Source organism: Schistocerca cancellata, chromosome 1, assembly GCF_023864275.1.
Source record: "Schistocerca cancellata isolate TAMUIC-IGC-003103 chromosome 1, iqSchCanc2.1, whole genome shotgun sequence".
Classification (NCBI taxonomy): domain Eukaryota; kingdom Metazoa; phylum Arthropoda; class Insecta; order Orthoptera; family Acrididae; genus Schistocerca; species Schistocerca cancellata.
The window spans coordinates 1111917460-1111939599 of NC_064626.1; the positions used below are offsets into that span (position 1 = coordinate 1111917460).

Consider the following 22140-nt stretch of genomic DNA (forward strand, 5'->3'; position numbering starts at 1 on the left):
AACAAGATGGCGCAAACCTGCCCGATCTGAAATGTATTGCGCTGTCCTCACGAAATTGAAGAAACGACTTCAGCGTGATCGTCGCTACAAAAATGCAAACGAACTTCTCCTCCTCCATGCCAACGCAATGCCTCACATTAGTCGGCGCCTCCCGAGAGAAGCTCCCAAAACGTCATTGTACTACTCTTCCTCATCCGCCCTGCAGCCCTAATCTCGCACCTTCCTACCTCCATCTGTTTGGCCCAATGAAGGATGCACTGCGCGGGCAGCAGTGCGTGGGCGATGGGAGGTTACTGATGCAGCAAAACTGCGGCTTTAACGTCGATCAGTAGTGTGGTACCGTGCGGGTCCATTAGTAAGGTCGTGTAAGGCCGTTGCATTAACGACAATTATGACGAAAGATAGGATTTTGTAGTGGAGAATAATATGGTGTATTGGAATCCTGAATAAAACTAATCTGTTCTCAGAAAAAAACGAGTTGCGTTAGTTACTGAACGCCCTTGTAAATAGCCAATCTTTCTCCTTCTGCGTTTGCGCGATTAGAGAAGGCATTGAAATTGGGTTCAAATGGTCTGATTAACGAATATAGCAGCCTACAACCAATCAGGGATGGAAGCTGCACTGAGCATGTAGCAAAGCGTTCCCATACAATGAGATCCGCACTCGATGACAGTAAGAGGGAAACTGGAGACGGCAGTTCACAGCTGGGCGCGCCACCCACTCCATTGCTACCAATCATAGCGGCCACGGTGCGAATATTGACAGGAGTAGAGTGTTGGAGGAGCTAACAGCCAACGTATGTAGAGCGCCGAACAGAGCAGAGGAGCAGTCATAAGATGCCCCCGAGTCTTTCTACTGAAATATCATGGAGAACTTGTGACGTGACCCAGGCCAACACCCGAGAATTCTGGACGTTAGAAATACGACGGGAAAACATTGAGTCGTATGTGCAGTAAATTGTTTACCACAAATTTCATGAGTGAATAAAAGTACTTAGAGCCTGTGTCTAAAGTTCCCAGTTTTTTTAACAGGTGATTACGTTATGTATATGTGTGAACTAAACATACAATTCTAATTACTTTCTTTTCTGCAATGAATATTTTTTGGCTAAGTGAGGAGTTACATCAAAATATTATCACATAGGACATTAATGAATGAAAAATATGTTAAACGTAGCTTATTGATTTCTATGTCCCCAAGATTGCCAAATATTCTTATGATAAAAGTAGCTGAACTTCAACATTTTAGTAAGTTTTTGTATGGCTTTTCTAATTTAAGTTTTCATCACTATGGATACACAAGAACTTAGAACATTCTATCCTCTTTATTATTTTTTGTTAGTAAACTATATTTATTGCTGTATCAATTGTTAAATGGAACAGACTATGGAGAAATAATCTAATTACGTCATATAGGTACATATAATCAAAACCATAATTAGTGAGTGGGTATCAGTTGTGAATTGATCTCTGTCATATGCGTGCCGACTAAAGTGACTTTCATGTGGTGCTGTACCTACTGTTGACATACAGGGGGTGAGGAAAGAGTCACGCTACGGTCGCAGGTTCGAATCCTGCCTCGGGCATGGATGTATGTGATGTCCTTGGATTAGTTAGGTTTAAGTAGTTGGCTGGTTCAAATGGCTCTGAGCAATATGGGACTTAACATCTGTGGTCATCAGTCCCCTAGAACTTAGAACTACTTAAACCTAACTAACCTAAGGACATCACGCAACACCCAGTCATCACGTTTAAGTAGTTCTAAGTGCTGGGGGACTGATGACCTCAGATGTTAAGTTCCATATTGCTCAGAGCCATTTGAACCATTTGAAAGAATCACGGGAGAAAGCTAGAATCTGGCAAAGTTTGATGCTAGTTGGTGGCGGAGTTTTACTTTCGATGGAGTGAAGTTCACGTTTGGTATGCGTAAGCTAGGTAGACAAAACTGTGAATGAAATTTTACGCACCAAAAAAGTTACAGTGTTGTTCTTTTTGGACTTTGACACTGGATACAGCTGTCATTTAAATCTCTGTGGCGTCAATAGAAATATGGCGACAGTTTTTGTCTGTGTTATTTTTTCCAAGGACCAGTGTTTTCTAGTAAATGTAGCTGGAGAAACTACCAACACGACAGACAGATGATACCAAGTTTGGAATCTCTTTCCAAAACTGAGACGATGTAATGGTAAGCTGGCTCTCTTTGGGTACTACAGTGTACACGATCTGGGAAGGATACTGTGTCATAGTATCGTCCTCTCTCATCTTTCTTGTAACAGATTCTTGAACATAATGCATCCAACATCTGCCTGCTCATAGTTTTAGTCAATTTAGGTAATTTTAACTGGCCAATAGACTCTATGTTAAACATGTTTTCACTCATTTCCGGCTGCCAATAAATTCATATGTTTCCTAACAGAATATTAGCTCTGTGTATCTCCATTTTAGCTGGCGAAATACATAAAAAATTACAGAAATGCAGACTCGTGTTTTCACTTCCAGATAGAAGGAAGCCCTTATAGAAAGTTGATTCTGGTCTCATTCTGCAACAAGATTAGGAGCACCATGCCAGCACTCAATCTGAACACTAGCATGAACTTACCTGGGGCCGATATCGTCATCGTCTGTGTCCGATGTGGTATCTGGTTCTCTGCCCAGCTGCGGGTATGGTGACACCAGAGGCAGTAACAGCGCCGCTGAAACAGGTATCGCATTAATTTCACACCTGAACACACAAGGGGAAGGATGTACTGTAATACACATATTTCACACATGGCTTGGCCCCATGGTTACTCTGCAAGGTCGCACGACTGCCAAAGATTATGTGACCATTTTGGCTGATTCCGTGACCAATGTTTGTTCCCCAATGGTGATGCAGTGTCCAAGACGACTGGCCCAATGTTCACACAGCTCACATAGTCCACAACCGAATTTGTGAAGACGAAGACGAAACATCGCATCTCCCTTGGGCACGACAGTCACCAGATTTCAATATTATTGAGCCTTTGTGTGGTAGTTTGAAGAAAAGGGTGTGTCATCGCTATCCACTTCCATCATCTTTACCTGCACTTGCTGCTATTTTGCAGGAAGAATGGTATGAGATTACCTAGAAACCATATAGGAGGCGCGTTTATCCATTCCGAGACGTCTGTTAAATGCTTTGAACACTAATGGTTTTCGTATACTTATTTCGCATGGTAATATATTGTGTTTGTCATGGTTCCATATTTTTGTTCATCCCCTGTATATATATTGTCCTGTTTATCTTTTGTCAAACTGAAGTTTTCCACATCAAATAGAATGAGTTGCTAAGGAGAAACAGCTTTAATCTTAATGTCGAACACTACTGTTGCTTCAGACAGTGCATTTCAAGGGCAAATTATCAAAGCGTTTTATAGCTGGGTGTTGTCTTTCTTTCTATGCAAAAGTTATTTATTCATTACAGAGAAACGCAGATAATTTTTTTCCTTCTAATATTGTATTCGTGAACATCTCTATTAGTCTCTGAAAGCACGTAAGGCTTCGTTTAGGCGAGTTCTACCTAGGAAACAGCAGGAAGAAAAGGAAGAGCACAAATCAGTAGCGTGCATCCCATTTGTCGGCATTACTTCCATAAAAGTCAGCAAAATTTTGGAGTGTCTCAATCTCTAATGTGTATTGCGCCCATTCCCTAAGAGTTTAACACTATTAGGTTCAGTAAAAACTGAAAAAAGGTCTTTACAGTCCACGGATACCAAAAACATTCCCAATCGGGATTGGGATATGCTGGGAAAACTGTACGCCAGGTAGAAGACGTGTGTGATGTACACAAACGCCACACGGAACTACACCAGAACACCAAATCAGCAGTGACCGACCACAGTATGAAAATTGGTCATAGTACGGATTACGACAAAACCAAAATACGAAGAGCGTTCAATAAGTAATGCAACACATTTCTTTGTAGACCAATTTTGGTTGAAAAAATGCGAAATTTGTTGTAGGACATGGTGGTAATTTAGACATACCGCGCCACAGGTTAGCAAGAACAAGAAATTACCACAAAGTTAACCCACTCAAAATGTTCAATAAACTGCCAATTCATGTTCACTCTATGGATATATATATATATTTTTTTATTTAAGTGGTACAGCTGGCTGTCAGATCATCCATTCTATGACATTAAAGAATTCTTTGAGATGCCTGAGCAGGATATTAGCATTTAAAAGTTGTCTGTAGTTAAACATATTATTGTGTGCTGTGGTTAATCGTGTGTAATTATATATTGTATGCAATAAACAATACAATAGTATATTATATTAGATTATATTGTAGCTTATTGCATTAACTTTTAGGAGCTATCCTGGTGTAATTGGTACAATGCGATGCTTGAAATGTATTCTATAATGTACTGACACTTGTTTATTTTATTATTCTGTATGTACTAGTGCATCCTGTATGACGAAGCCAATATCATTCTTAAATGATCCATGGTGAATAAAATTCTTGATTCTTGGAGTATTTTCGCTTCAGCCCATATAGTTTCATGACTTACCGACAGGTGTCAGCGCTATACTTGGCCTTCAAAATGGCGTCTGTGATGGAGGTGCGTTTCAAGCAGAGAGCTGACATTGAATTTCCTTTGGCGGAAAACCAGAGCATCGCATATATTTGTAGGTGCTTGTAGAATGTCAACAGAGACCTGGCAGTGAACCAAATCACGATGAGTCTTCGGGCGTAGCGTCTGCCATCTTCGCAACAAGATGGCGCAAACCTGCCCGATCTGAAATGTATTGCGCTGTCCTCACGAAATTGAAGAAACGACTTCAGCGTGATCGTCGCTACAAAAATGCAAACGAACTTCTCCTCCTCCATGCCAACGCAATGCCTCACATTAGTCGGCGCCTCCCGAGAGAAGCTCCCAAAACGTCATTGTACTACTCTTCCTCATCCGCCCTGCAGCCCTAATCTCGCACCTTCCTACCTCCATCTGTTTGGCCCAATGAAGGATGCACTGCGCGGGCAGCAGTGCGTGGGCGATGGGAGGTTACTGATGCAGCAAAACTGCGGCTTTAACGTCGATCAGTAGTGTGGTACCGTGCGGGTCCATTAGTAAGGTCGTGTAAGGCCGTTGCATTAACGACAATTATGACGAAAGATAGGATTTTGTAGTGGAGAATAATATGGTGTATTGGAATCCTGAATAAAACTAATCTGTTCTCAGAAAAAAACGAGTTGCGTTAGTTACTGAACGCCCTTGTAAATAGCCAATCTTTCTCCTTCTGCGTTTGCGCGATTAGAGAAGGCATTGAAATTGGGTTCAAATGGTCTGATTAACGAATATAGCAGCCTACAACCAATCAGGGATGGAAGCTGCACTGAGCATGTAGCAAAGCGTTCCCATACAATGAGATCCGCACTCGATGACAGTAAGAGGGAAACTGGAGACGGCAGTTCACAGCTGGGCGCGCCACCCACTCCATTGCTACCAATCATAGCGGCCACGGTGCGAATATTGACAGGAGTAGAGTGTTGGAGGAGCTAACAGCCAACGTATGTAGAGCGCCGAACAGAGCAGAGGAGCAGTCATAAGATGCCCCCGAGTCTTTCTACTGAAATATCATGGAGAACTTGTGACGTGACCCAGGCCAACACCCGAGAATTCTGGACGTTAGAAATACGACGGGAAAACATTGAGTCGTATGTGCAGTAAATTGTTTACCACAAATTTCATGAGTGAATAAAAGTACTTAGAGCCTGTGTCTAAAGTTCCCAGTTTTTTTAACAGGTGATTACGTTATGTATATGTGTGAACTAAACATACAATTCTAATTACTTTCTTTTCTGCAATGAATATTTTTTGGCTAAGTGAGGAGTTACATCAAAATATTATCACATAGGACATTAATGAATGAAAAATATGTTAAACGTAGCTTATTGATTTCTATGTCCCCAAGATTGCCAAATATTCTTATGATAAAAGTAGCTGAACTTCAACATTTTAGTAAGTTTTTGTATGGCTTTTCTAATTTAAGTTTTCATCACTATGGATACACAAGAACTTAGAACATTCTATCCTCTTTATTATTTTTTGTTAGTAAACTATATTTATTGCTGTATCAATTGTTAAATGGAACAGACTATGGAGAAATAATCTAATTACGTCATATAGGTACATATAATCAAAACCATAATTAGTGAGTGGGTATCAGTTGTGAACTGATCTCTGTCATATGCGTGCCGACTAAAGTGACTTTCATGTGGTGCTGTACCTACTGTTGACATACAGGGGGTGAGGAAAGAGTCACGCTACGGTCGCAGGTTCGAATCCTGCCTCGGGCATGGATGTATGTGATGTCCTTGGATTAGTTAGGTTTAAGTAGTTGGCTGGTTCAAATGGCTCTGAGCAATATGGGACTTAACATCTGTGGTCATCAGTCCCCTAGAACTTAGAACTACTTAAACCTAACTAACCTAAGGACATCACGCAACACCCAGTCATCACGTTTAAGTAGTTCTAAGTGCTGGGGGACTGATGACCTCAGATGTTAAGTTCCATATTGCTCAGAGCCATTTGAACCATTTGAAAGAATCACGGGAGAAAGCTAGAATCTGGCAAAGTTTGATGCTAGTTGGTGGCGGAGTTTTACTTTCGATGGAGTGAAGTTCACGTTTGGTATGCGTAAGCTAGGTAGACAAAACTGTGAATGAAATTTTACGCACCAAAAAAGTTACAGTGTTGTTCTTTTTGGACTTTGACACTGGATACAGCTGTCATTTAAATCTCTGTGGCGTCAATAGAAATATGGCGACAGTTTTTGTCTGTGTTATTTTTTCCAAGGACCAGTGTTTTCTAGTAAATGTAGCTGGAGAAACTACCAACACGACAGACAGATGATACCAAGTTTGGAATCTCTTTCCAAAACTGAGACGATGTAATGGTAAGCTGGCTCTCTTTGGGTACTACAGTGTACACGATCTGGGAAGGATACTGTGTCATAGTATCGTCCTCTCTCATCTTTCTTGTAACAGATTCTTGAACATAATGCATCCAACATCTGCCTGCTCATAGTTTTAGTCAATTTAGGTAATTTTAACTGGCCAATAGACTCTATGTTAAACATGTTTTCACTCATTTCCGGCTGCCAATAAATTCATATGTTTCCTAACAGAATATTAGCTCTGTGTATCTCCATTTTAGCTGGCGAAATACATAAAAAATTACAGAAATGCAGACTCGTGTTTTCACTTCCAGATAGAAGGAAGCCCTTATAGAAAGTTGATTCTGGTCTCATTCTGCAACAAGATTAGGAGCACCATGCCAGCACTCAATCTGAACACTAGCATGAACTTACCTGGGGCCGATATCGTCATCGTCTGTGTCCGATGTGGTATCTGGTTCTCTGCCCAGCTGCGGGTATGGTGACACCAGAGGCAGTAACAGCGCCGCTGAAACAGGTATCGCATTAATTTCACACCTGAACACACAAGGGGAAGGATGTACTGTAATACACATATTTCCTCGATCGTAAGCAATGTGTGACTCGGCCGAGGATTCGGATGTCGTTGGCGTTTACAGAATAGACAATTTTCATAAATGGTTCAAATGGCTCTGAGCACTATGCGACTGAACTTCTGAGGTCATCAATCGCCTAGAACTTAGAACTACTTAAACCTAACTAACCTAAGGACATCACACACATTCATGCCCGAGGCAGTATTCGAACCTGCGACCGTAGCGGTAGCTCGGTTCCAGACTGTAGCGCCTAGAACCACACGGCCACTCCAGCCGGCAGACAATTTTAATTATAGGATGTTTGTAATAATACACGGTGTTCCCGTGACAACATAAACTGCCAGGAAAGATTGAGTAGAGTAAGTGTATTAATTTGGGGTAGGGAACCTTGATGCGCAAACTAATGAGTCTTAGCAGAAAATTTCAGATTTGTCTTTGGTATACTGATGGTGTGGTGTCAGATTCTATGCAGGCATGATGTCATCCTACAAAGCAGTTAAGAATTTGTTGAAAAAATTGGTGTTATTGTAACTTGGCAGAAGAACCCTTTACGGTCAATAAGTGTCTTATATGCAACCCTTTTCAGATCCCTATAAGCAGATATCAGTGTGGTCAGATGATGTTTTCTTTCGGCACTAGTGGTGAGCTATGATTCCATCATGTTGGAACCAAGTACGTGCACAAACATCAAATTGAATATCACCAACAACGTGGAAATTACTCGTATGCACAAAGGCAAGGAGCAAGAATTGGATATGAGCGTATTAACCAGTCACTAACTATGTCTGTCCACAAGTTCACTGCAACTGAGTGTCGATGACTCTTCCCAACTAAAACGTGAGGTGTCTCATCGACCCAAAAACGACTACTGCCATTATTGAGCATTCCGCCTCTTCTAAAACGGATTCATCTGAGGAAAGTTCATAGATAGTTAGTTTCAAGATAGTTGAAATAAGCAGTTCTCACAATATGCAAAGATCAGCACATTCCTCAAACTGGGGAACTATCAAGAATGGGGTTCCACAAGGGTCGGTCTTGGGTCCATTTTTGTTCTTAATGTATATTAATGACTTGCCATTCTATATTCATGAAGAGGAAAAGTTAGTTCTCTTTGTTGATGATACAAGTATAGTAATCACACCTGACAAACAAGAATTAACTGATGAAATTGTCAATAATGTCTTTCAGAAAATTACTAAGTGGTTCCTTGTAAACGGACTCTCACTGAATTTTGATAAGACAGTACATACAGTTCCATACCGTAAATAGTATGATGCCATTAATAAATATAGAGCTTAATCAGAAGCATATAGCTAAGGTAGAATATTCAAAATTTTTAGGTGTGTCCATTGATGAGAGATTAAATTGGAAGAAACACAGTGATGATCTGCTGAAACGTTTGAGTTCAGCTACTTATGCAATAAGGGTCATTGCAAATTTTGGTGATAAACATCTTAGTAAATTAGCTTACTATGCCTATTTTCACTCATTGCTTGCATATGGCATCATATTTTGGGGTAATTCATCACTGAGGAATAAAGTATTTATTGCACAAAAGCGTGTAATCAGATTAATAGCTGGAGTCCACCCAAGATCATCCTGCATACATTTATTTAAGGATCTATGGATATTCACAGTAGCTTCTCAGTATATATACTCTCTTATGAAATTTTTTATTAACAGCCAAACCCAATTCAAAAGTAATAGCAGTGTGTATAACTACAATACTAGTAGAAAGGATGATCTTCACTATTCAAGATTAAATCTAACTTTGGTACAGAAAGGGATGAATTACACTGCCACTAAAGTCTTTGGTCACTTACCAAATAGTATCAAAAGTCTGAAGGTAACCAAAGAGTATTTAAGAAGAAATTAAAAAATTCCTGAATGACAACTCCTTCTATTCCATAGAGGAATTTTTAGATATAAATTAAGAAAATAAAAAATAAAAAAAATAAAAATAAAAAAGTTGTTATGTTAACTTAATCATGTTGTTAAATTAACTTAATTATGTCATGTATTGGAAAATTTGACTCGTTCCACATCATTACGAAATATCATATTCATGATCCATGGAACTAATATTAATCTAATCTAATCTAATCTCTAATCTAATCTAGATAGGAAAGGGAAGATCAAACTAAAGAGATGCACCAACTATCGGGTCAACGTGTCAGAAGGAGTTAAACATTGTATGTCCTGTGAATCTTTAGGCCGTAGTTCCCGTTACTGTATTACTTTCCGCAAGCACAACCACTCCACGTTCAATTGCTCTAGTGCAGATTGAATTGTTTCTGTCCACTGGGACCGACACTAAGTTTTACAAATCATAGATCCGTACACGTTATTCACACTGGTTCTTAAAAGCTTTGCCATCATGGATACAACTGCCATCGCTCGTTAACGAAAGTTACCAACGTCGGGCCAAGTTGGAACTTGGATGGGTGACCGCCTCAGAACACTGGGTGCCGCTGGGTAACACACACAGAAGTCGCCGAAATAGTGTCCAACTGAAAGATTTGCGCCAGGCTATTGGGCCATGCAACATTATTAAGTCGAGTCTGGTGATCTATTGGTGAAGCTTGGAACCCGAAAGGTGGGCTGGACTGAATTCCAGTCGAACCATGGAAATATTCAGTCTCCCTTTATTCTGACTTTCACCTCTCCACAATGTGAGGAATCGCCAGGAATGTAGATTAGGGTCGCACAAGTCATCAAATTGGCGTCCAATTGAAAGACCAGCACACGGCCAATGATCTGAACGAAATTATTATTAACTTGGACGTTTTGTTGTGATATCACTTGTACCATTTCCTTTAATCTTATGAACAGTCGTGGAAATAAACTGTACGTCGGAATTTTCCAGCTTTTTACGTAATCTTTCACTCATGAAACACGAAGGAATGTTCGAACCATTGTCTCTAAAAAGGATTGTAGGGTAAATGAGTTCACGGAATTATACAGCAAATTTTTTTCGGCCGAATGCGTTGACACTAAGACCTGATACTGGAAGAAAACTGAAGCCAGATGGCCTGTTACCAATTCCTGATTTCATTTAAAGGAAAAGGAGTAAGCCATCAGATCAGACAAATACGTAAAAATTGTTATCTGAATGAGAAAACAGAGTGCAAGACGCATTTCATTTGTTTTCTGTCGACGTTACTGTATAGAAAATTGTTATGGATAACATTCAATCACTTACACGTGTAGCACAGTATATGACTTTGAAATCCCATCCTCTCGCCTTCCCCCCCCCCCCTCTCCTCCTTCCCTTCTCCATCCTTCCCCATCTCCCCTAAGAAGTGCCTGTTTCCACTCTCCCCTCCCTTTCCCTTCCCCCATTCCTATGCCATAACAGTCCCCTTCCCACCTCCCCTGACTCTCCCAAGCTACACCCCTTTCTAAGAAGTAGTCATCTAAAGCTAGAACTCTTATTCAGGTCCTCCAATGAACAGCTTAATGTTTAAATGCTCAATCACATTTCTCAACTTCTTTTTAAGCCACGCCCCTATATTGAAATTAGGCCAATCAGAGAGCTTCCAAGCCAATATACGCAGTTACGTATCACAATCGCAGTATTTTAATGTCCAATCACATTTTTCATCTTCTTCCTAAGCCACACACCTTTATTTGAAACAGGCCAATCAGAGGGCTTCCAGTGACAATGATAGACTGGGCATGACGTCATTCTCATCCAGTGGTGTTGACAATTGCGTGATTGCAGTTCATAGGGGGCAGAACAGACATATACTTCGCTTGTTTGCACATAGCTAAGTCCTTACACATGCAGTGTCTTACAAACTGAGCGTGAACCATTGCTGGGAAGCTGTCATGTGATATAATCTACGTAGTCTTCCACATGTATGAAGAAGATGGAATATTCAGTCTGCCCTGTAGGTTCAAACAGACATGATAGACACAGTAAAAGCACTGACATATGTAGTCCCTAATAAACATTGACAGAAAAAAATTGCAACACGATATAGGAGTTGTCCGACTTAAACGAAAGTTAGTAGGAGTGTTTATACATCTGAAAGATGATGTCTATTCACATTTCGCACCAGTCGCATAAGAGTGGCTCTAGTAGTGCCACTATGAGGAAGCAAGTCAGGTTTGCTTTAAATACACGCTGAAACGGTGATTATCGTTAGTTACCTTTAAATTGGAAGTGGTGAGCCGATGTTATTCAAGAACGCCTTTAAGGTGACAAAGACGCAATGATTAACACTCCACTGAGTTTCAGCGAGGTCGTGTACTAGGCCTATGAGAAGCTGAATGTTCCTTCTGTGATGTTGCAGAAAGAGTTGGCAGGAAAGTAACCACTGTAAATGGCTGTTGGCAGCGGTGGTCAGGAGAATGTACAGTCGCAAGAAGACCGAGCTCTGGAGGGCTACATGGCACTACCGTGATGGAAGACCATCGTGTTCGGCGTATGGCTCTGGCGCATTGTACTGTATTTGGAACAGCATTCTGAGCAGCGGTTGGCACTACAGTGAATCAACGAACTGTTACAAATCGGTTACTTCAAGGACATCTCCGAGCCAGACGTCTTGTAGCGTGCATTCCACTGACTCCAAACGATCGCCATTTGCAACGTCGGTGGTGTCCAACGAGAGCTCACTAGAGGGCAAGATGAGCTTTGAAACTTCCTGGCAGATTAAAACTGTGTGCCCGACCGAGACTCGAACTCGGGACCTTTGCCTTTCGCGGGCAAGTGCTCTACCAACTGAGCTACCGAAGCACGACTCAGGCCCGGTACTCACAGCTTTACTTCTGCCAGTACCTCGTCTCCTACCTTCCAAACTTTACAGAAGCTCTCCTGCGAACCCGCAGGAGACGAGGTACTGGCAGAAGTAAAGCTGTGAGTACCGGGCCTGAGTCGTGCTTCGGTAGCTCAGTTGGTAGAGCACTTGCCCGCGAAAGGCAAAGGTCCCGAGTTCGAGTCACGGTCGGGCACACAGTTTTAATCTGCCAGGAAGTTTCATATCAGCGCACACTCCGCTGCAGAGTGAAAATCTCATTCTTCAAGATGAGCTTTGTTATGTTATCTGATGAAAGCTGGTCCTGCCTCGGATTCACTGATGGGTGTGTGTTGGTTAGAAGGAGGCCAGGCGAGGGCCTGTACCCAGCCTGTCTGTTGCCTAGACGAACTAGACCCATGCCTGGAGTTATGGTCTGGGGTGTGATTTCGTATGACTACAGGAGTACTCCCGTGGTTATCCTACGCACAGCGACTGCAAATTTGTAGGTCAGTCTGTTGACCCAAACTGTTGTGCTGCCGTTCATGAGCAACATTCCAGGCGGTGTTTTCCATCAGGATAACACTCACCCACAAATCGCTGTTGTAGCCCGACACGCTCTATAGAAGGTCGACATGTTTACTTTTCTTACTAGATTATAAGATCTGTCTCCGGTTGAGCATATGTGGGCCATCATCGGACAACAACTCCAGCGTCGTCCACAAACACATTAACCGTCGCTTTATTGACTGACCAAGTGCAAGAGGCAGGGAACTTTATCCTATAAACTGACATCCGGCACCTGTACAACGCAGTGCATGCATGTTTTCACGCTTGCGTTCAGCATTCTGGTGGTTACACCGGCTGTTAATGTACCAGCATTTCACATTTGTAATGGCTTATCTTGCACTTATATTAACCTGTGATCTTGCAGTGTTAATCTCTTAAATATGTTACCCAGTCAAATGTATCCCCAAAATTTCATTACACTACGGTAATTATATTTTGGTGATCCCATATTTCTCGTCAATGTACTATGGAACATTAAATTGCCATTTTAAATCAAAAACCGGACATCTACAACACATAGATTACAGTTTCAATTCACATCTTTTTTAGGCCTACGATATGTAGTCTGCAATTTCAGTACATTACATTCAGACTCGTAAGTTTCACTACTAAATCAATTTTAGGTCATTTTCTGTTGTGCACACAGCTGTTGATTTGCCTGTCTTCTCAAAAATGGTCCCTGCAACAGTGCTCACTTTATAATCAAGAATGAATCGTTTACCATATTTTCTTCGGTAACGCCAATTTACATTGCTTTATATTGGAAACTGTACGGGGGCTGGATCAAATTTCATACTGAACGATTTATTTATCATCATCATTCAGGAACACACATTCTCTGTAATCATCAATACTTAGTTCCATAACTGATGAGCTTCTCACAAATTTCGTTGTAAGTATTACGCATTCTGTTTCAGTTGCAAGAGTACATTTTTCGTCTCATTCTTTTGAATTTTATAGTAGTGCCCCTGATAATTCATATTTCATGAAACCCACATTCTTTTTACTAGCACATGGGATTTTGTAAATATTATTGGGATAAATTGAAGTGTCAGATCACCTATGCTCATCCATCGTAATATCATCATGAATATATGAAGTAGTTGGTGATGTATGCAGCAATCTGTGGCAGTAAAACAGGTTTAACATTCGCTGCCTCAAATTTCTTCAACATATAGCATAACGGTAATATACAAGAATCGTCTTAGCAATATCTAAATTAGCCCTTCCCACAGCTATTAGTTTAACAGAACCAGTGTTAAGTTTACTCAATTCAGTACCAGCAATTTCTCCTTAAAAACAACACTGTGCTAAACACTGTCATTCGTAACTTTTTTTAAAAAATATTTTCTAATTCTTTTTTTACACTCATGCGTTACTGAGTATTGATATCAATATATGGCCTCATCGAGGCAGCTTGACGAAATGGTGCTGTCTAGTGACGTTTACTTCGAATAAGATTATTATTTAGGCACTACTTTCAATTTCTGTGGTGACTTAATTTTTCTATCGTATCACGTGGACATCAGCTTGTTTGGAATTCCTGGCTTGTTGATGGTGGTGGTACCGATTTCTCTCGGCATAACGGTAGATCGGAATGCAGTTCATGGCTATTTTCCGGATACTCCAGATGTAATTCTAACACGTGACATATGTCTGAAGCATCTGGTATGCTCATTACAATGAAACTGTCTACAGGTAGTCATAGCCATGCAAAATCAGAGAATGGTAGGTATTGCCCCATTGCCCAGCTGTAAAGACCATTAAAATCGCGATTATAATATAAGATTCATTATTATTTTCACACACATTACACAGAAATCTGGAAAGACATCGGTCAATAGCGATCCATCAGTTTTCAAATACAAGTTGGAGTAATTTTCTAATGCCGTGCATTTAAATAAATACCACACCTTGAATGCTATTTATATTCATATTCTTTGATGGTTGTTTCACTAGTCAGCAAGCTTCTGAACGCTTCAATCGATGTCATCTGTACACCCAAGAAAACGGATTCACCAAATACACACTTGTATGGAAACATGAGTTTATCATTAATGAGATAAGTTTGTTCTCCGTCGGGGAGATATTTTTTTGTTATTTTCAGTTCCTCAAGCACTTAATATGAGACAAATTTTCAGCTGATCATGGCACAAAATTTAAATACTATGTCAAAAGATATTTTCTATCGTGATGATTTTTCATTGCAATTATTCTAGTAAATGTTTTATACTTTTCCATGTTTGTTACAATCACAGAAAGATTAACGCGATTTATTTTCAATTTCTTACAACTGTTCGCAAGGGTTCATAATTGTGAAATGAGCATCATAATTCATCAGACTCTGAAATCCTACTGCCACTGTAATATTAGATCTATAATTTAAACTACAGCTAGCATGTGCAGCTTCTAGGAATCTGCCAGTAAAGTGGCAACGATCCCTATATTTAATAAATGAATTTTCTGCGTTCCTTGATTATGTAATAAATTACTGCTGTTCAAAACGCCTTTTCCTCATCACGGCCAATATTCAAGAGTTTGATTCAGAATAAGTAATTTTTTAAGCACTCAACTATCAGATGCAGCTGTTTGCTAAACCATTCCGTACAGTTAGCAATTTGGTACAGCTGAAATTCTGAACATTCCTCACTGTAACTAAAATGCATGCAGAAAGCAATACTGTATGGTTTATGCGTATCAATTTCGTCACTAACACTTGGTTGCAGCAAGCATTCAATATGCGCATATGTATATGGATACCATACATTCACATTAATGCGTACTCTTCCCAATTTTGGACATTTAATTTAGCGTCCGCATACACTTTTTACAATTTTTTCTAACGTCCACATTGTTTAGTTTTGGAAATTATGATCTTTTGAATTTTGTTTTGATCTCTTATCTTCAACAATTTATAATCTTATTACTTCGATTACTGAGTTACATCAATTGTTATTTGCTTGCAATCGATCTGTTATTCTAGTAAAACCATTCCTCCATGAATAAAACCTAAAGCATCGATCTACATTTATTAGAATCGATGTTTCGATATTTTGGGTTACGTTAGAGATAGCTGTGATGTCTACATTCTGTGGCTATGGTAGGCTCGCAACAGTTTACTTTTGTGCAATACACGTCTTTTTAGTGATCTAGTGTATTCACCTAGACGTATCTTCTTTAAATTTCGTAGTAGGTAAGTTGAAACAACAGTTTCCTGATTTTCAAAATATAGCCTATGGCACGGAAACATTATATTAAGATTTTGTTGTAGCTGAACAATGCGTTTTGTTTGATCTTTTTTTTTTTCTTTCATATGTATTATATCCATTTGACAACATAAAATTGATGTAATAAGATCAATTTCTATAGGAAAATGACAGATCACTCTCTTGCGGCAATCGTACTTCCTTATGTAAAATCAAAAATCATGCCAACCTAGCACCTATTACGTTGGGCTATGCTACATGTAAGAGGTGTAGCAAACATACCCACTTTATAAAAAGAAAAAAGAAAACATTTTAGCACCGCTATATACGATGCGATGTCAGAAAACTTTACCTTACCCTAACCTCTTATCGAGATCTGCCCTAAAAGCGTGTTGTCAATTACATTAAGGATGTTCTCATTTAGGGGTTTCAGAATATGTTTTTAAGTACAGTATCTCACATTTTGTTCTTATCTTTAACTAATCTAATAAAGAATGTGAGGAAAGATATTTAACTTCATAGTACATGTTTCCCATTAAAATTTAAGTAGTCACGGTCTTGTTTTCATTAGCAATCGATCTAATATCGTCTTTTTAAATACATTATCTCAGCTTTTTCTCTTTTCTTTAACAGTACTAAGCCTCACTAAAGATGGAGGTGATGATGAGAGTTTGATTATCTTGAATAGATTTTGAAACAGAGCGCTGATCGCTGGTGCAACCAATAATGTGTGTAATATTATAAATAATAAATGATATACAGTAGTATTTTTTGTTACTGAAAATCTATGTTTGGTGAACAGATTATTAACGTACTTCTAACTTTTCATGAGAACACTGTAGACAATATATTCATGTACTTGTTACGAAGCCATCAGGTTTTGTCACATACATGGAGCACCCTCTGTGTTTGTGAAGGTGGGATAAACTTTTATATGAAGCAGGACTCAATGCCATCTACAGTTGTTAGTTTGGGAAATGAAGGCTTGTTGAAAAACTTCCAAAAAACATCAGGTGATTAAAGTTCCATTTTTATACCCATAGTTCCTTGAACATTATTTGCAATAACATGTAGACTCTCGTCACAACGCAGGCAACACTATCATCAAAATTCATCACGTTTTATCTGGAACAGTGCAATACTGTACTCTGTACTAAGTACCGGCAAATGAACTGTTTAACATTATGCTCACAAAACTTTCAAATATAGCAAAACAAAAATATTTTATTGGATTAGCTGTGGAATTGGTTATACCGTCAAATCTTTTTTCTTGCAAAATGCTAATGTTAAAACAGGAAGTACAGGCAACTACATTGTTATGTTAGCACCCGTTTGCGACGCCTACACACATATATTTAGACACATACTGCCCTCTGAAATATACGTATGAAGCTATCAACGCAAAAAAAGGATGTTGCGGGCTACCAATGCTTATGAACAAAACTATCTCTTCTGCAGAGCAGTAAATTCCAACCGAGGCTGCAAGTATGCCACTACTGTTCAGCCTGAAATAGGTGTAGGATCATCACTGAGAGGTGAAGAAATACATATTGGCATTGGAATGTACAGACATGGTGAGAACGAAATTTAAATTGACGTTAAAGATTGGAAGAAGCCTCCAACGAACCATCAGCACATATCGACTGTCGCCAGTGCAATAACCCAAATGAATTGGTAGAGTGATTACTTCTCTTGCTAGCATCTAAATGAACATGATAATGACATAATATTTATTAGAGACGGAATTCGAGAAACTGCACTTATTGCTTGAAGTTTAAGATGGCTGCGGAAAATGAAGTGAAAGACTGAATTGCAGAACAGGAAAAACTTCCTATTAGATGGAAAACAACCAGAGATTGTGCTATTCACACATTTAAAAGGTGACATCGTTCTGTTACAGTTTGCATATACAAACTTTGAGCTTGGGAGGATATAGGCAGAGATCTAGAGCCGGTACTACAAACTCATCACGGAAGATGAATGCAGGTAAGTGCGAGTATGTAAGTTTTCTAAACGAAAGTCGGTCTTCATGTGTGTCTGGCCAACACGTGCCAGCTGAGCTGCATGTAGGCGTGCCTGCTTTAACTTGCCTAGCGTTGGACGACTATACAATGTCCGAAGGAGTGTTACATGGAACTATACAGACACTGTAAAATACAGACACTGCCCTCCTGTATTTCATGCCAGAGCAAGGCAGTCTGACGAGCAAAACAAACTCTCTCCCTGTGCAGGAATCATACATTTGTATGTGAGCACTATCGGACGTAGACACTATAATATACGGAAGTTTGGGTTGATCCTGCAGACGTGATAGGATGGCCGAGGCTGGTAAAGCGAGCACTCGCGTAAAGCGGGAAATCCGGTTTCGAGTCCCGGTCTGACGCAAATTTTGACATTTTACTAGTAAATCGTGTTACAGATGTACAATCGTATTCGCAATTTGCCAATGCATTTCATAATTTAATACGGCTGTCAGTGGTTAGCAGTGTCGGTTCTTTAGACATGCATGTATGTCCAAAGAAACATTGCATCAAACTATAGCCTACAGACACTGTAAAATACAGACATTGCCTTCTTGAATTATGCATTTGTCATCACCACTGGACGAGAACTTTGTCACGGCCACCACTCACAAAACGTAACACCCTGGTTATAGATCTATTGTGAAAACTGTAAGGTCTCTTGATTATTTTTGGTATTCAGTGAAGGTGATCTGAGCTCTCTTTTTATTCGCTGTGACATACTTCATATCTGTACAATGAATATTTTTCAAACAGAAATTTTCAACAGTCGGTACGTTACGTCACAGAGGTTTGGTGTACGAGCAGTGTGATCTTTGGCCGTCATTAGCATTGCTGTTGCCTGTGTAGCATTTAGTGAGAAGTAATTGAAAGAGCAGTCTGAATATAACTAGCATAACACAGAGACGCAAAATCAGAGGATGTTGCGTTTGGAAATGTGATTTTGTAAAGACTAATTTGAAAAGTGTGAAGATATTCAGGTAATGTTGTCACTGGGTTGCTTGCTCGCACGTAATTTATGGTGAAGTTGAGAAAGAATTTTTCATTGTTGATGTGGGTCAGTTAGTCCAGACGCGATTAGGCAAGGTTATCTGCTCACATAGCTTCCACTCAGTCATGATTTCTCCACTTACCGTGTCATCAGTGTCTTTATTTTTTAAGAAGTGAATTTTGTGAAGACAGTAGTAATTGTTAAAAAATGATCATCATAATTCACATTTCAGTTTTTTTAATGCTAGTCTTATTTTAGTTACTCATAAAGTTTAATTTTATCCACCTTTTCCTCACGTGTAGCCACACTGCACTTAGCCAGACACAATTTCTCAAAACATAAATCATGATGTGCTTAGCATAGCTGCTTTTCCTTGTACTGCAAGGTCACTTTAAAATGACAATGAGGTGATAAAAGTCACAGGATACCTCATAACAAAGCGTCGGACCTTCTTTGGCCTGGCATAGTGTAGCATCTCGTCGGTATGGACTCAAAAAGTCGTTGGAAGTCCTCTGCAGACATATTGAGCCATACTACCTCATGGAAGTCCATAATTGTGAAACATTCGCCGATGCAAGATTTTGTGCATGAACTGAATATGTCCCATGAATGTCGTGCTTTTTAGCAAAAGCACTAGCTTCGGTCGTCTGCTGCCATAGCATATAAAGGCAAATTTGTCCGCTCTGTCCTAACGGATACGTTCGTCGTTGGTACCACGTTGGTTTCTGCGGTTGTTTCACGCACTGTTGCCTGTCTGCTATACTGACATCTCTACGCAAGCGCTGCTGCCTCAGTCGTTAAGTGAAAGTCGTCGGGGATTGCGTTGTCCGCGGTGAGAGGTAAAGCCTGAAGTTCGACATTCTCGGCAAACTCTTGACGCTGTGGGTCTCGGAAAACTGAATCTCCTAACGATTTCCGAAATGGAAAGGTTCCTTGAGTCTAGCTCCAGCTATCATTACGCGTTAAAAGTCTGTTAATTTCTGACGTGCGGCCATAATCACTTCGGAAACCTTTCCATATGAATCACCTGAATAAAAATGCCATCTCCGCCAACGCACTGTCCTTCTATGCCTAGTGCTGGCAATACTACCGCCATCTGTATTTTGTGTATCGCTACCCTAGCACTTTTGTCACGTCAGCGTAGTCATAACACAATAACACTACTCAAGCTAAGCATTTCATTTCAAAATTGTCATCAGCGTCAGTTCAGGTGGAGTTCAGTTCAGACATCATTTCTTATGCATGCATACCTGCTAAGCGTGCAGTGTTACATTCGTGTGTACATCATTTACAGTAGTTTACCCACTTCCCGTACATAGATTTGCAAGATATTTTCACAGAAGCATTTTACCTGTAATTCATTCTAAGTTTGGTCTGTAATTTTAAGTAGAATTTTTATTCAGTTAGTTCCGTGTGTTGGAATTGCAAATGGTTCAAATGGCTCTGAGCACTATGGGACTTAACATCTGAGGTCATCAGTCCCCTAGAACTTAGAACTACTTAAACCTAACTAACCTAAGGACATCACACACATCCATGCCCGAGGCAGGATTCGAACCTGCGACCGTAGCGGTCGCGCGGTTCCAGACTGAAGCGCCTACAACCGCTCGGCCACACCAGCCGGCTTTGGAATTGCAAGTCACGTACTGTGACTTCACGTATTGTAGCCGTGTTCACTGAACTGCATAATACAGAATTTCGCAGAACAGTTTCTTCTTCAGTATGAATATTCACGTTTTCCAATTAATTTTGGTAAAAGTTAATTGCAATAGTTTCAGATGGATTTGGTAGCTGTTTTTATCAGATAGGTTTACTTAAGCGCACCATTTGCATTTTCAGATTCACGGTACAACATAGATACAAATGAAACTTTGAAGACCCGTTCACATTCACACCCAAGAGAAGTAAACAGACAGTTAGAAAATGTAATTGTAGCCTTGATGTTATAGATGTATTATGATGATGAAAATCTATGACAGTGGTTGTAAATGGATTATTCAAATGTAATTTCAGCACACTGGTTTTAGATGTAGCAAATGCCACTGATGTGTTTTGAAAATTTTACGAAAAACTTCCAGACTTTGTTCCGAGCTACAAGTGTCATCATTTTCTAGGGATGTATGGTTATCAGGCATGTTTGAACCTGCGTAGCAGACAGACAAGCAATGTATGTATGTGTCAGTTTCAGTTTTCGAAGTGGACAATTACGCAATTGTCATCACCACTGTATGAGAACGATGTCATGTTCCCTCTTCTGTCCTTACTGCAGGAAGCTTTCTGACTGTCTGTTTCATTTTTATGGCAATAAAATACTGGCGTGTTACTGGGAGACCTAAATATATATGGCACAATTGGCTTAGAAGCACTCTGAGTGGGCTATTTCAAAGAAAGCGGTGTGGCTTAGGAAGGGTTGAAACTTGAGAGTGCTATAACATTCTTTTGGCAGTAAAATACTGAAACGTTATTGGGAGGGCTAAATATCCGTAACAAAACTAGTGACTTGGTGAAATGATGTGGCAGTAAAGTACTGAATTTTTATTGGGAGAGCTAAATATGTGCGTTGGCTTAGAATCTGTCTGACATGTTTCCAAACAAGTAGTGTGGCTTAAATGGGGACTGAGAAAGGTGGTTTTACAATACTGAGCTGCTATTGGGGGAGATAAATATGTGTTTCGAGTTAGACACTCCCTCATTAGCCTATTTCCAAGAAACGGATGTGGCTCAGGAGAGAGGAGGGGTGGGGAGAGGAGGGGAACGCGAGTCGATTAGGAGGAATGTGAGAGGGGAGGGGGTGGTGGAGTAGAGAGGGATGGTGAGATGAAGGAGGAGGTTGCTGGGAGAGGGGAGAGAGCTGAAGAGCAAGAGGAGCAGGTAGTTGAAGGGGAGTTTATAGTCATATTTTATAGAATGAGTACTGTGCTCTCCTACTTTCTTCCTGTCTTAAACTGTAGTTAAGTGAAATTTAGTTTGTATAAACATCTTCGGAAAGCGCCCAGGTAAGTGTTGTATAAGAACTGCCATTAGCAAATCACTCATTAATAGTTTAGGTACCAAGTTCAAAACTTACATAACAGAATGTGTTTTATAAACTTACAGATATTAGTACTAAAATGATAATTTGT

At 40.0% G+C, this 22140-nt stretch overlaps 1 protein-coding gene across 2 annotated transcripts in view; it reads right to left on the bottom strand.

Moving 5' to 3' along the window:
• Nucleotides 1-22140, bottom strand: part of LOC126163032 (uncharacterized) — a 47290-nt gene that overhangs the window by 15349 nt on the left and 9801 nt on the right. The window contains exon 2 of one of the 2 annotated variants that reach the window (XM_049919909.1): nucleotides 2599-2692. In XM_049919909.1, coding sequence (XP_049775866.1) covers nucleotides 2599-2692 — 94 coding nt within the window. Of the gene's footprint in view, nucleotides 1-2598; nucleotides 2693-7330; nucleotides 7425-22140 lie in introns of both variants that reach the window. The other variant, XM_049919918.1, reaches the window with a different exon arrangement.